The sequence below is a fragment of the Acipenser ruthenus genome, chromosome 25 (assembly GCF_902713425.1).
Source record: "Acipenser ruthenus chromosome 25, fAciRut3.2 maternal haplotype, whole genome shotgun sequence".
Taxonomy (NCBI): domain Eukaryota; kingdom Metazoa; phylum Chordata; class Actinopteri; order Acipenseriformes; family Acipenseridae; genus Acipenser; species Acipenser ruthenus.
In genome coordinates this window covers 26,342,684-26,357,051 of record NC_081213.1, presented here as the reverse complement: position 1 = coordinate 26,357,051, position 14,368 = coordinate 26,342,684, and the positions used below count along the sequence as shown (strand labels likewise).

The following is a 14,368-nucleotide window of genomic DNA, read 5'->3' as shown; positions in this document are numbered from 1 at the left end:
TGAATCTATTAGTACCTGTACCTTTCCAGATCAATCCAGGTGCCTGGCAAACAAATGACTTTACAGTTGAGAATCTGATAGCAGCAGAAAGCCTCCACTGTTTTGTATTTCCATGGTAATCTCAATACACCGCTCTCATATGAAGTGGAATGACTGGATGGGACAGCTTCATGAATGTTACAAGCTGCCTTTAGAAAAAGCTATTCAATTTGCGCAAATGGGAAAAAGGTGAAGAGGAATATATTGTGTTTGTCTTACTTTTGACTCCCTCCCCCTAACAAATAAGTCAATCAGTACAGCTAGATATCTAAAAAAAAACACTGAAAACTGTAGAATGACATTTCAGTGAAAGCAATATGCACTTAGTTACTATATGTGGTTGTAAAGGAATCAACACGATTGAATTGCATGATATGAAGAAACACAACACTCCTGCAGATACCCAACCTGATAAGTGGATAATCAGTGTCACAGCTTGCAGGATTTTTAGAGCTGGTTTTGAAAATGTTCCTCAATATCATTATACATTTATATAGCCTCTGTTAAGGTCGTTGCTACAGTTCTTAACCTGCTGTATAATAATACATTTCTCATAATCTATTAGGCATCTAAAAAGTGGTAATAAACTATTTCTAAATTCCAAACAGTGGGATGATTGTGGTTGAGTTGTGGATTGCGTGACCCCAGCGTGTGGAAATCCTAGCTGGCCCATGCCTTTGTTTTGTTGAGAATCACCAGCCTTATTTGCTGGCACGGCCAGTAACTTTTTGATCATTCAGTTCATCGGAAGTGTTGCCGCTCATGACTTAACTACAAACCCATTATTGAGCTTCACTACACTGACCGCTTCTGCAGTCACCAAGTCTAGCAAATGTGCCCAATCATATCTCCTGGGCGAGAGCCAAAGCAGGAGGTGTTATTGTTAAATGTTACCTGATTCTGTGGTGTGCTAGTATGTTTTAAAAAGACTGTCAAATCCACATTTTCTGCACACTCCTTGAAAGCTATGTTTTATAATGACACTTGCATCTTAATTTCTAAAATAAATATATATCTTCTTCTGCTTAAATATAGTTTAGAAGGACACAATGCAGCCACCAATATCTATAAACAAACATTTTATTCAAAACAATGCAAGTTTGTTACAAAGAGTTTGTTAAGAAGTGAACCTTCTTTAGTTTTTAACTGAATACCTGCAAAAACAAAAATCACATCAAAAATGAAACGTGGCGCAGGAAGAGATAAACCAGACTTACCTGTAAAGCCACGGTGCTGTTCTTTGATGGAAGTCTCCCCACAAGGCCTTGCTCTTTACGTTTCTTGAATTTCCTAAAGTAGTCCTGTATCAGGAAGGTGGCATAGAACTTCCCCACGGTTACCTCATCATCTATATGAACAGACCACACAAACCCCTCCTCTGTCAGCAAAATGCACTCAGGTGCTGGTACTGTACGCTTCTGTTGAAACGTTGGAGACACTTGCAGTAGGGGGTACCTGGCCTGCAGGTAATCGGCAAGGTAGCAACACCTAGGACCTAAGGTCTGGCATCAGAACTGGGATTCCACTGCTCCTCTCACTTAGAACCAGTCTCTTATTGTAAACCTTGAGTTAGTTGTGTTAACTACAGCTGGTTCAGACCTTCACAGCTATGACTAGAACGTGGATAGCCCCCAGCTTAAAGTAAGACCATCAAGTTGTAAGGACCAGCATACTGAATAGTTGGTTCATAAATAAAGGGTGCCTATGCTAGAATACACTTTCAATGCTTATCTGAAAAAAACACAATGGGCTAGATTCTCAAAGCTGTTTACTCCAAATGGTCATCAGCATTATTTTTGTCTGATTGGAAAAAAAATAAACAAACACCATTAAGAATTTTAAAATGAATACGAAACAACTCAAGACGACTCACAAGCCCCAAGCTGTTTATTTCTAGGTTGGTAACTTCATTTGGTGTATTATTACTTTGTGAAACTATCATGCTGATGACATTTTGGAGTAAATACAGTAGCTTTGAGAATCTAGCCCAATTATTATTATTATTGCTTATACTTTTTATTTATTTTTTAATCCACTTGCTACAGTATTTTCTATTTTATAGGATGACATTTTAGCAGTGTATGTTGATACAGTACACAAAGTGTCTCAACCTGCACGGAAGTTCTCATAGATAAAAGACTGTTTAAGTGCAGTCTAAACAGTGCACCATCTATAGATCACCTGCTTTCATGAACTCTTTGTTAAAGAGTGCCACCTGCTAATAAAACAGGGCCATGAGAAGCCATGTTCAAAGATGTAACCAATACATACCCTATCCATAATTGTATCGAAATTTACACTTCATTTGACTTTCGATGACACTTCTCTTATTTTGGAAGAAACCAGCATCTGGTACGAACAATTTCGATACAAACATTTCCAACTCAGGAGTTTGGAAATGCCAGCCATGACTGGGATAAAACGTGTCAGATTCCTGGAATAATCTTAGATTTTTAATAGGGCTGCTTGGAAAAGTGTTTAGGGATGTCATGATATGTGTCTATAACAAAATGTGAATACAAATTTCACAGGATGTTTCTTTCTTTTAATACAAACAGAAATAATATCAGGGGCTGCATTTCTGCATGCATTTTGCTGGGACTGTAAAAGCACGGTCATTGTTATACCTCTATCTATACTGTGAGTCTGAGCCTATTAGGTGCTGAGAAAATCAATAGGGAGCATAACAGCAGCAATGGACCAGAGGTGAGGACAGAAGGGAGGCAGAAGAACAGGTAAGACCATAGAAATTAAACTAACACTTATCAACAAAAACAAAAAGAAGCAGTACAGTGATCACTGGATGAAAATGGAGGCAACTTATTTATATAAATACATAACAAATTATACTACACTCTACAATAAATGCTAGTGTGGCAACGTATTTATTTACTGAACATGAAATGTCACCCCTGAATTATTACTGTTGTTTTCTAATTCTAGATATGCTATATGTTCTATGTTACATTAAACCATTATGTAACATAAAAGAACATAGAGTGTTGTTACTGTAACATATCATAGCATGACAACCCTAACATTATAGAAATAAGGAGACATTCTGACAGTAGTTCATTCCTTGCAGCATGTAGATCTATGCGGTCATCATGCGGTTAATCCAGTAGTTAAAGAGATAAGTAAGCAACTACAGAATGTGAAACTCTAATAAAACAGTGTTCTAGGGACACCGGCCCCTATCGTCTCTAGTCAGCACATGCAGGCAAGCAGAGCTAGCTGTGTGAATAATTCTGAAGCAGGAGTCTGTGACTTTAAAAACAATGCAGGGGACAGATATTGGTAAGAGGCAACACTAGTTCCATGCCACCACCCTAAAACAGAATTGCTTCAGAATATTCTGAAGGACAGAGTATAAAAGGAACACAAGCTGCGGAAAAGCTCAAGCAAAAAAAGACAAGATTTAGTACGAACAAAACATGCAGTGCTAATGTAGTCTACGCCATGCAAGCAACACAGTCATTCTAAAAGCTAAATACAAAACAGTTTAAAGCAACAGTACTGTCTCAGCTTGTCAGTGTTTTTAGGAAGGTATGTTGGAGGCACAGCTAGTAAACTAAGCATTTAGGTGCATTCCTCTAGGTCTTTAAGTGGTTTAAACAAAATACTGATGCTTTAAATTCTGAACAGAAAACTAAACAGCAGTCACAGTAAAATAGGAAAGCATTAAGAGTACTAAACTATTCTTTTCAATATGTTTGTAGAGAAGAAGATAGCAGAAAATAATACCAGCAGTCCCACAATAACAAATACATATTTGATCCTCAATGGAAAATAATTATATTTTGACTCAACTGAAAGAAATTCTACTGGGCTTGAGATCAATATCGGCATCTTTTTTTCTTTGTTTTTATCAATTCATTTTTTTGCCCAACTCGAATGTTGACTGCAACCCACCTATCAATCATAAGGGCTGAAGATCAAGGGGTGACCACTGTCAAGTCAATCATCAACCCTAAGAAACGGATGTGACCGAGCTACCGAACCTTGGAAGGAAGGCCCAGCCTCGGAGGTCACCGCCTGGTCTTTGGGCGCCTGACCAGCAGGGGTTGCTGAAGCGCAATTCATAACTCCCAGGGCCCCCCCAGCCAAGATCGTCAACAGGATTCAAACACATGAACCATATGGCTGCGCCCCAAGAGGTGAGTCACTGGGGGCCCCTAAAATCTTTATATGAAAACACTTAAAAAAAATAAATAAATAATAAAATCCTTACAGTAGAACAAACAGTTTTTTTTCATCTTACTGTAACATTGCAGCTGGCTGACAGGTTATTAAAACAGATCTATGATCAAAACTACGCTGGCTGCTCCCCTAAGCACTCTGCAGGGTGTTTCTGACTGCTCAGAACCGGGATGACTAACCGCCAGCGGGAGGAACCACTTGGTCCAGCAGCTTCATGCTGGTCCTCTTCCAGATCTTCTTGATGACAGCTCGCAGCTCCTCATTGGCCTGGTCTAGGTTGCCTAGAGAATAAGACATCTTACTGGCAAAATGGAACTTTGTATTAGCCCTGATGATGACGTAAAAGGAATCAAGTGCACTTCAAAGAAATATTATTACATCGCCTCTAAGATTGTCTTGAAGGCTGATGCAGTTTGAAACCACAAGGGTTAAATCATTTCCCTAATTAGCAGGTTGCAACATCAAAAGAATGGCAGGATGTATATTACACCCACACCCTTACAAGTGTTAACCACTCTGTGTTCAAACTTTCCTTCTTGCCTTTTCCTCTTCCCTAATTATTACACACCTGACTGTATTATTCTTTTTCACTGTATAATACGATACACTCCACTGCATCTTTGCATGCGTTATGAAATAGATTTAGTCTAAATGATACGCTCAGCCAGCAACCCAATCCTTCCTTTGACACCTGCTTTTGTCTCCTAATAAACCACAAGCCTGCATCTGGTGGAAATCATGTGCATCAGAAGTCAAGCTAGACTATTAGGTCTGTATTAGTGATACTAATTGTACATCGTGTAATTTCAGCTGTTTTTATAGGCCCAAGCAGAAACACTGGCCTTAAAACAAGCTGATTAATTCCTGCAAACTCTTTCTGTTTATTTTATTCAATCAGTGCGAAATAATTCACTACGTGGGCGTCAATAGCTGGTTTGACTAAAAACTGAAGGAAAAAAAAAAACAGAATCTTTATTAGAGATGATGGGGAGCATAAGAAGTTTAGTGGTGTCTGACTGTGATTCACTGATAAAGTTCAGTGGTTACCTGTCTGTCTGTATCAGTGGCCTTTAATACATGGAATTCACATGGGAGTTGGTTGCTGAGGTTTGTTTTTGACCTGGTTTGTGCTTCAGATTATTCCTTGTGATTTATTATACAGTGCTGGGTTCTGCACCAACAGGACACTTGTCTGAAGAAATCCAAATGAAGCATCAGGCGAGTCAGCTCTGAGGAACTTAGACTTTGTAATAGCGTTGATTTTTAATTGTGAAGTATCTCAAAGATATGTCTAAGAAACCAAAGCAATGTAAACTAGCTTCTGCCTTGCTAATCGGCACACTGATACTGTAGATAATCACTTACCCTCTGTTTTGATCTTCAGAGCTGTTCTGACCAAGGCAAATAATGTGGCATTGAACATGACAGTCCCATCACTGTTTAAAGGCATGTTCATGGCTACTAATCTCTGAAAAAAGAAAAAGACGACATTACCGCAATATACCCTCGGGTACAAGATAAAGCTGGATTTTATCTGAGTTTTTTACAGCGCTTCTCCGGTGCAATCCCTGGATAACGACCTGGCTGATGACATCCAGGGTGATCCCCAAGTGCTGCTGCCTCTTTTAAAGCCACAGTTGGATTTATGGGTCAAATGGCCTTTTCTCGTTTCCAAACTTTAGATTTAGTAATTGAGTTTCCAAACTGAGCTGTCAAACGCCGAATGACTGATGAGAGGCACTGAGACAATGTCCCTAAAATAAATCGAGGATGTCAGAATTAATTGAATGATTCCCTCACCTGCTGTGACTTGTTTTAAATGTATAATAACACTTGTTTGAAATCAAACCATTGCGCCTCTTTCTGAATTAAAGCCCTTAATACAAATAAAATTGTTAATTATTTCACCTCCAATCAAAATTAAATGACTGTCGCAACCTTGAGTACCTGCTGTAGTTCAATGGAGAGAGAATCCTTTGATCAACCAAACAAAATTACCAAAACCCCACACGCATTAAAATTTAGCACTCGCCAACCAGAAAATAAAAACACAAAACACCTGATCAGGAACTGTCTTGGCCGGACCCAAACGGAGGTATTGTGAAAGTGATTTCAAACACGATCGATTGTAAAATCAGTTTTCCTGAATGTTTGGGAAAGCCCTAGTCCATACTAGTTCCATGACATGGTCGAGTTATTCAGTCGTATGTTCTGTGTCAATCCTGTAGTGTCAGTGGGTTTTCTGTGAAGATATGCAGTGGGTCTTACCTTGCATGCCACTCTGTGTGGGCAAAGCTTGCCAAAGCCAAGTGGTGGCTGAATGCGGCGGAGCAGCGTGACCACATCGAGATGTTTTATTCTACCCCTAATAAAACATTACAACATTAAGAACAGTGGCGAAAACAAGAATTAGAATTCCATTAGGTTCACGAGATAAAGTATCTCACGATCTTGAGCGTGTTTATCATGTCCTCAATGAGCCACCAGAAAAAAAAAAAAAAAAAAACAGTACACAAACAAATCAGAACATAATGACGTAAATGCAAATATGCAAGACATTTGATGGGCTTGGTCTGGGGAGATTTGTACCTGACCCCCACTATTCATAAGCTGTATGTACAATTCTTGATTACTAAAAGACCATTCAATGTATATGCCCTAAAAGAAATCGGTCCACATTCTTCCTTACTTAGCTCCTGGGTCATATTCTGACCATATCCTCTTGAATTCCTCCAAATGATGGGGGCCGAGAATTGACCAATCCCGTGTCAGATAGTCAAAATTGTCCATGATGACAGCAACAAACAAGTTGATGATCTGAAAGAAAGTTATACCACTGTATATTAAAATACTACTGTATATAAAGTTACAATATATTCAATTCGTCTGTGCTCTGTTAAGTCGTGATGATGTTAATGAACTGTTAAAAGTTTTTCAAAGAATCTATCCATTTGCAGTGTGTGTAACACATTTACCATAAGCATGGTTAATGTGCTATACATATTCAAATGTTGTCCAATTACTATTTCATAGACGTTTTGGAAAGAAAATAAGTATAAGATTGCCAATAAGTTAAACTATAGTGACTCAGTAGCCATTGCATTAAGACATGACTTGATATTTTTGGAAACTTTGTTTGCTATTTTAAAAACAATTAAAAGATATTTATGAAACATACCAAAAAGGCGCACAGCATATAAAAAGTAATGAAATAAATAATGGCAAAGTTGCTTCCACATGTGAATTCCTCCCCAGGACCATAGTCTGACTCAGGGTCACAGAGTTTACCAGGTAGGCATGCCAGCATGATCTCCTGCCACTCTTCCCCTGTAGCACACCTGAAAAAAACACCACAACATAAAGGCTTGAATTTGAACCCGAGTCTTGGCTGGGGACCTTGTCATGGGGTTAGGCTGAGGTTAGTTCACCTCAATGCAACACCTGTCATGGGGTTAGGCTGGGGCTAGTTCACCTCAATGCAACACCTGCTGCCTATGTTCAGCTGGTTAAACAGGTAAACAAAATAAACCAGGCGTGCAAAAAACCTAGTTCTTGATATTCCTAAGAAACCGGGCATCTAATGTGTGCGCTCAAACAGTTTTTTTTTTTTTTTTTAGCAGACCAAGCCTTTACCGTGCCTATCCTGGAGGTTCCTTGAGAGATATGTTGAAATGAATTACCTGAACAGCAGGAGAACAGCCTGTGGGAAGGTTTGGAAATTGTTATTTCTGTTTATCTGTGTATTGTCCACCATGGCAACTTTTCCAAACATCTGCAAACACAGAGAAGCACGTTCTCATTAACAAACAGACAAACCAGCCACAGCGGCACATGTTATACTAAACCAGCTTTATACAACTGAGGTGTTCGGAGTCTGTGATACATGCAGTTAATGCTTTTAAAAACCTACATCCATCTAAGAAAATGCATTAAAGTTACTGCTACATTGTCATTTTTGTCAGATTGAATTATTTTTTTTTTTTTACAATTACCTGCATTCCAATTACAGCGTAGATGAAAAACAACATGGCTATCAGAAGAGCAACATATGGCAAAGCCTAGGACAAAAACACAAAATCAGCAACTGTAAAATGAAAAGGCTTTAATAAAGCAAGCCCTTACACAGCAGGGAAGGTTAGAAGCCATTTCAACACATTCTCCTATCAGACTACAGGCAAGCTGTAGGTTAACAAACATGAAATCAAAGTATAAAGACTGCCAGTACAGAACGTAACAAACGTTGTATTTTCATGAAGGGACGAGTGTGGGTCTTGTTGCAATTATAGCAACAAAATGTTGTATGCACTGCATAGGACAGCATAGGACAGTTCATTTTGTGTTGTGTAGGGATAATGTTTTTAGCTTCTGGTGATGGGCTCCTATGGGTATAATGCACAATAAGACCATAATTAGACCATCACCTTTTATAGGGTTGCACACACCCTGCTAGCATACTATATGTATGTAAAGTACAATACAACAATCCACAGAGCTTTATATCTGTACACTCAAGATCAGTGATCTTCAGATCAGCAATGCAAATCGACAGACAGGATAAGTAGAGTCCACTTACCTGAAATGACTTTACAAATGTCCAGAGGAGTGTCCGGATGCCCTCCCCTCTGCTCAGCAGCTTGACCAATCGCATCACACGGAACAAGCGGAAGAATGTGATGGAGATTCTAGAGCTGTCCTCTGAGTTCTGGAGAGAACGACGTGCAATGAAATCACAAACAAGGACTTGCATGCGTAGGTCTCAGGCAAGGCAAAGTGCTTCAGACAGTAATGCTTTAACAACAAGTTAACATACTTACAGCTTATGTTTGGTGTACAGTTCGGTCAGCTGATTTTACGCACACCTGGTCCTATCGTTGTGCAATATTTATTAGATACACATTAACTAATATGCATGCATAACTGTTATGATGTCACTTAACATTGCTGTACACAGATTTATCAAGATGAAACTGACCTCAATCAAGTTATAGGAGAGGTTCAGAAAATACTAATATCGAGGCTAAAATCTCTTCCCCTTTAAGCGTTTCCGGTAGATAGCAACACCAGGTGGTGTAATTGTGCAAGTACTTTTCAATGCAGTTTATTATTTTTTTGTCACTTAATGGAAAGTCAGAATTGGACACATCTCTAGTAATTAACCTTAATCATGAAATGAAACTCAACCTGACTGATACCGTATTGTTAGGTTTTATTAGATCTTATTTATACAGGGCGGACTGTTTAAGATGACATCCAATCCATCGGACCTCCATGCCTCTGTCAGCATTAGTTAACATGTACCACTAGCTTGTTTTTAAAGCACTGCCACATATTCACTTATTGTAAGATAACAAACAGGAGGGAAGTGAAGGTGCATGCCATATACCCTTCCATACTTGACTGCATTGATATGCACAAGCATGGCTTCCTTAAAAAAATTATAATCGGTAAATCAAATAAAAACATGCTGAAGTCAAGTCAGGCATTTAGTTCAAAAACTTTTTTAGACTTCAGGGGCAAGCTGGGTCCAAGGGTACAGGTAAGGGGTTTTCAGTCAGCATTACCAGTATCTACAATAGCTTTACATTCTCCTTAAAATCAACACTTGAAAATGCTCAATTAAACCAGTAATTGAAAATAAAAGTTAAAACAAAAAAACGCAGATGAGGATAAAACGCAGGGGACAGGTGGTCCGTCTTACCCCAGTCTCTCCCACTGGGGGGCTTTCTGTCGGCTTTAAAATTAAAGAGCTGAATTAATGACTAAACATGGGATGAGCTGAAAAAGCAAGTGCTCAAATAAAATCTGTTCACCTTCATGAAATGCAAACATCTTAGTTAGTGGTACACATTCTACAGGAGCAGCACCTGTTAACTACAGGCAGCCCTCTCATTTCTTCTCATTTAAAAGCATAGGAACTGAAGAACAAAAAGTTGCCAAAGTCACATTTTAATTTCCATTGTTTTCTTTAAAATATAACATAGGCATTTCATTATAGAAGATACATGAATGGCTTTATATTTAAACTTGGGTAGCGCACTCATCAGAATCAGCTAGAACACAGTAGGGTCTATTGACTTGATCCAAACAGCAGCATGTCAAAATACCCCTGTCATTTAAATCATTATATGATTCTCATAACCTTCAGTAGCAATAAAACCAGGGATTTTGTTATAATTATTAATTACTGGAGGTATACGGGTCTGCCATCATTTCTTTGGTCTTACTAATCTTAGTTGGCTAAAAACCTGACTTGGGCAATTTTTTTCTTTTCGTTCATCAATATAGTATGAGCTTTTTCTCTAAAACTTGCTCTACAGTTTAAGAAATGCTGGTCAATCTTAATTGACTGCCTGTCTGTCAGCAGCACTGAATTGGCAGCATCCACAGAGGGATCGGGGTGCTGCTCCCTAAGATGCATACCTGGCCTGGTCTTGTGATTACTGCTTCCTCTTACCAATGTTTCTATGCTAATACCCCTCTTGATCTGTCTAGTCTGTGTTTTTATACCAACCCCGTGTGCTTTCTAGCCATACATCTCATCCATAAACAGAAAACACTCAGTTGTGGTACATGTAGCAACACTAAAAGAAACTTCAATGGCAAACATTTCAACTAGAAGGGTCTTTTAGAATTACTGATACTACACAGCCATACATTTATCTGTCTCAGTCTATATGACAAGGAGGATCTGCTCTAGAAATGTAACTTAAATATGGCTGTAACAATGGTACCAGGATAGCTACACAAGACACTGAATGTAGCGTACGTTCTCTATCCGTATATAATGTATATACATTATTGCAGGGTGATCTGTTAATGTCAATGAGCGGAAACAATAAAATGCATAAGCTAAACCAAATGTCTCTTTGCTCATAAAAACAAAAATCCTACTTAACATTTCTGAAACATGCTTTGGCATCAACACATTACAAACAATCACTCCACGCAAGACATTGTTGAATGATGACAGTTTATCTATTGATATCAGCAGCCCATGCAATAATTATTGCAGACCAGTGCAGTTCAATAAAAGCATTTTGCCTGAAGTGCTTAATTTGCTAGCATCCTTGCGCCCCATGCACCTGACTGAGTAAGCTACAGACCTGGTTTCCCTACAAATGATCTTCTTAAGTTAAAAGAGCTGACTACAAAAAACAACAAAAAAACAAAGCCAAACTCATCAGTATTGGAAAGTCTACAAACAGGTTAGCATGTATTTCTCTCGTTCCCTATTCATGTTCCCAGCAAGGGAGTGAGTGAGAGTGTATGAGAGGAAGAGAGAGAGAGAGGTTGATTTGACAGGTGCCTGCCAATGGACAAATGGCAACTTCACACAAAAACAGCAGCTTTATCTCTGGCTACACTTCTTCTGTTTGAAACATACCCAATAGCTGCCCTTATAAAAGTTTACCATGGTATTTTTGCACTTTTCCCATGCATTTACCATAGTTTACCCTGGTTTGTTATGTTTTTTTAATATGCTTCACCATACTTCTCTGTGCTTTACAATGCTTCCCTATGCTTTAGCATACTTGCATGGTGCTTTATTACACATTGCTATGCTTCTACTATGGGAACATTTTATAAGGGTGCAGGATGCTGTAACTGTGAGTTCATTTGTAGGCTTTCATCACAATCCTGTCATGTGCTGCTGCCCATCACTGTCAAAAGGGTTCAAAACATTACTAAGATCGAATGGGTGACTGTTTCTATAACAATGGATATCCCTACCCCCCTATAATAAGAACCTCTTTCCCAACCATTTTTAGTACACCTGAAATATAGTTGCAATTCATATGCAACTTGAAACACAAACAGCCTGCTGCAGTTCTATGGTTTCTGTCAGCGTTTCCGGTGGCACACATTGAAGCATTAGTGTACATGCTCAACCACTTTATTAAAACACTCACAGTACAGGGCATGCAGACAGTTCAGAGCTCTATTCCTGTTTAATAAGAACGATGAAAGAAAGCAAAGTTCACCCTCTAGATTCAAACAACTAACCGGAGGAAGTGAATGACCCATAGCCAACTAGAATGAGAATTCAGGAACATAAAATGAATGTGTTACAAGACAGGTTAAGGTGATCTGTACAATGTTAGCACAACACACATGAGAGCATTACCTCTTTCAGACTCCCAATATTCTGACAGAGCAGTGAATTACACAAAGCGGGGGTTGGGGTGGAGGAGGGGGGGGGTTGGTGAAGGTTGGAGGTCATGATGAGCAGTGGATCCATGCAGTAACATGACATGCAATGAGATGTCCAAAAATAACACAAAAAACACAAAACACAATGTTAGCAGACAAACACACAAGCGTAGGGAATAATATCAATTGCTGACTTTGCAGCACAAAAAGGAAAAACTGGGAAAAAAAACACACACATTAGACAATACAATCACAACCACACCATGGCAGAAACCAGCACTGTACTGGTAGGAACAGAAGCATCAGAGACACACAACAGTTTAAAAAATGACAATTTGAAACTTAGCGGCACTCTGTTGTTCTTTTAAAAAGGACATTTTCAGGTTACCACATAATTAAAGCGTATTTACCTTTTTCTAATCTTTATTACAACACAAAATTCTGTGTTTGAAAAGATAACCAATTTATAACTAATCTTTCCCCAGGTATACAATTTTGTTGTGTACATAGTTTGAAGGGTTCCCAAACATATATCAATGCACCAGTGAATATTCTGGAATATTACTAGAGATAAGCTATGAGTCAGTTGAATATATATGTATAGGGCCATATCTAAGCATTTTACTTCAATGCAAATGTTGCACAGTCCGTGTGAACGGAAAATCCAATTTTGTTTGTACTGTACTATCATGTTTATCTAAAGAGACACCACTCCACCAATAATCACTTGCCTGCCATTTATAAAACATTTCCGGGTTACAGAAAGGTATGTAACTCCCGAGTAAAGTTACTTTCAAATAAAATTCAAGGTGGCCATCAATTATATAAGGCTTTCTACACTAATTAGCAATTCAATTATAGGAGTATATGGGCCCTGTAAAACTGATACAAATAAAAACAGCCAGCTATGCATGTAAAAAGCAGTGACACGGTACTTCTAAAACCTTGCTCCCTTATATACTACAGCATTACTCCTTTATTGTGTGCTCCTGTTTGCATTTATAATAACAACATTGGATTACAGTTTTTAATTATTAACCTTTCTGTAATTGTGCGTAATTCTAAATTAAAACCGAAAGTGTTAAACCCTTTGAAGAGAATTTATACAAAAAAAAGCTTAACCTGAAACTAGTGTACCGACTCCAGAAATAAGGAAGGAATGGGCGTGTTAGGTGACACCACTTTACGGTGTGTGAGACTGTGAGCACTTTAGCCATAGAAGACAGTTCAGTAAAGTCATAATGTGCTGTTTTATACAAATCAGTGTCCAATATTAACAACCAAAGTGACCATGCAGAAGGTCAGTTCAATTAGTGACGTGATGGTCATCGAACATTTTAAATGGTTTTGCAAAACTAAAAAAATGAAAATGCTATCAATTAATTCTGGATAAATAGTAATAAGTTCAAGTAATACAATATATTTTTTGAAGCAGCTAAAATATAACTAATCTGTGAACACTAAAAAAAGGAGGGAATAAGCAAGTTTTGTCTAGAATGTAAATCCCCGGCTACTGCAGTTTAACATTCAAAGCACTAGCACATAATAATTTAAATGTATATTTATATTTATTTTCACACAAAACCTTAAAAAGTGAGATGACCTGGATAAAAAGTGCTTTCAGTGTAAAAAAAAAAAACGGTGAAAACAATTTTAAATAAAACAGATTACAAGCAAATCAGAGATTGTGTTGTTTTTTTATACTTGCCTCTATAAGTTTCTAGAAAACAGAATGAATATGAACAAGGATTAGACAATATTCTAAGGCACTCTATTCGTATGTTTTTAGAGACAGGGCATGCTATGAAGCTTAAAACCTGTGACACTGTACTGGTTTTGCTGGTACAAACTTGAATATAACAAAAGGAAATGAAAGATCTTTCATCAATTAAATGTGAAGACAAACAGTTGTATCATTGTGTCACAAGCAGCATTTACAGGAAGGCTGCTTGTCACAAATCTGTAAACACAGTTAGAT

At 38.2% G+C, this 14,368-nt stretch overlaps 1 protein-coding gene across 12 annotated transcripts in view; it reads right to left on the bottom strand.

The window, feature by feature from the left end:
- The window catches only part of LOC117413950 (voltage-dependent L-type calcium channel subunit alpha-1D-like), an 84,704-nt gene that overhangs the window by 10,954 nt on the left and 59,382 nt on the right, over positions 1–14,368 (bottom strand). For 7 of the 12 annotated variants that reach the window (XM_058999876.1, XM_058999875.1, XM_058999877.1 and 4 more), the window contains 10 exons: positions 9,938–9,970; positions 8,813–8,941; positions 8,232–8,297; positions 7,920–8,011; positions 7,418–7,577; positions 6,929–7,056; positions 6,508–6,604; positions 5,605–5,707; positions 4,419–4,520; positions 1,257–1,387 (listed from right to left, as the gene is read on the bottom strand). In XM_058999876.1, the coding sequence (XP_058855859.1) occupies positions 1,257–1,387; positions 4,419–4,520; positions 5,605–5,707; positions 6,508–6,604; positions 6,929–7,056; positions 7,418–7,577; positions 7,920–8,011; positions 8,232–8,297; positions 8,813–8,941; positions 9,938–9,970 (1,041 nt within the window). The remainder of the gene's footprint in view (positions 1–1,256; positions 1,388–4,418; positions 4,521–5,604; positions 5,708–6,507; positions 6,605–6,928; positions 7,057–7,417; positions 7,578–7,919; positions 8,012–8,231; positions 8,298–8,812; positions 8,942–9,937; positions 9,971–14,368) is intronic. The other 5 variants (XM_058999880.1, XM_058999879.1, XM_058999878.1 and 2 more) reach the window with 1 other exon arrangement.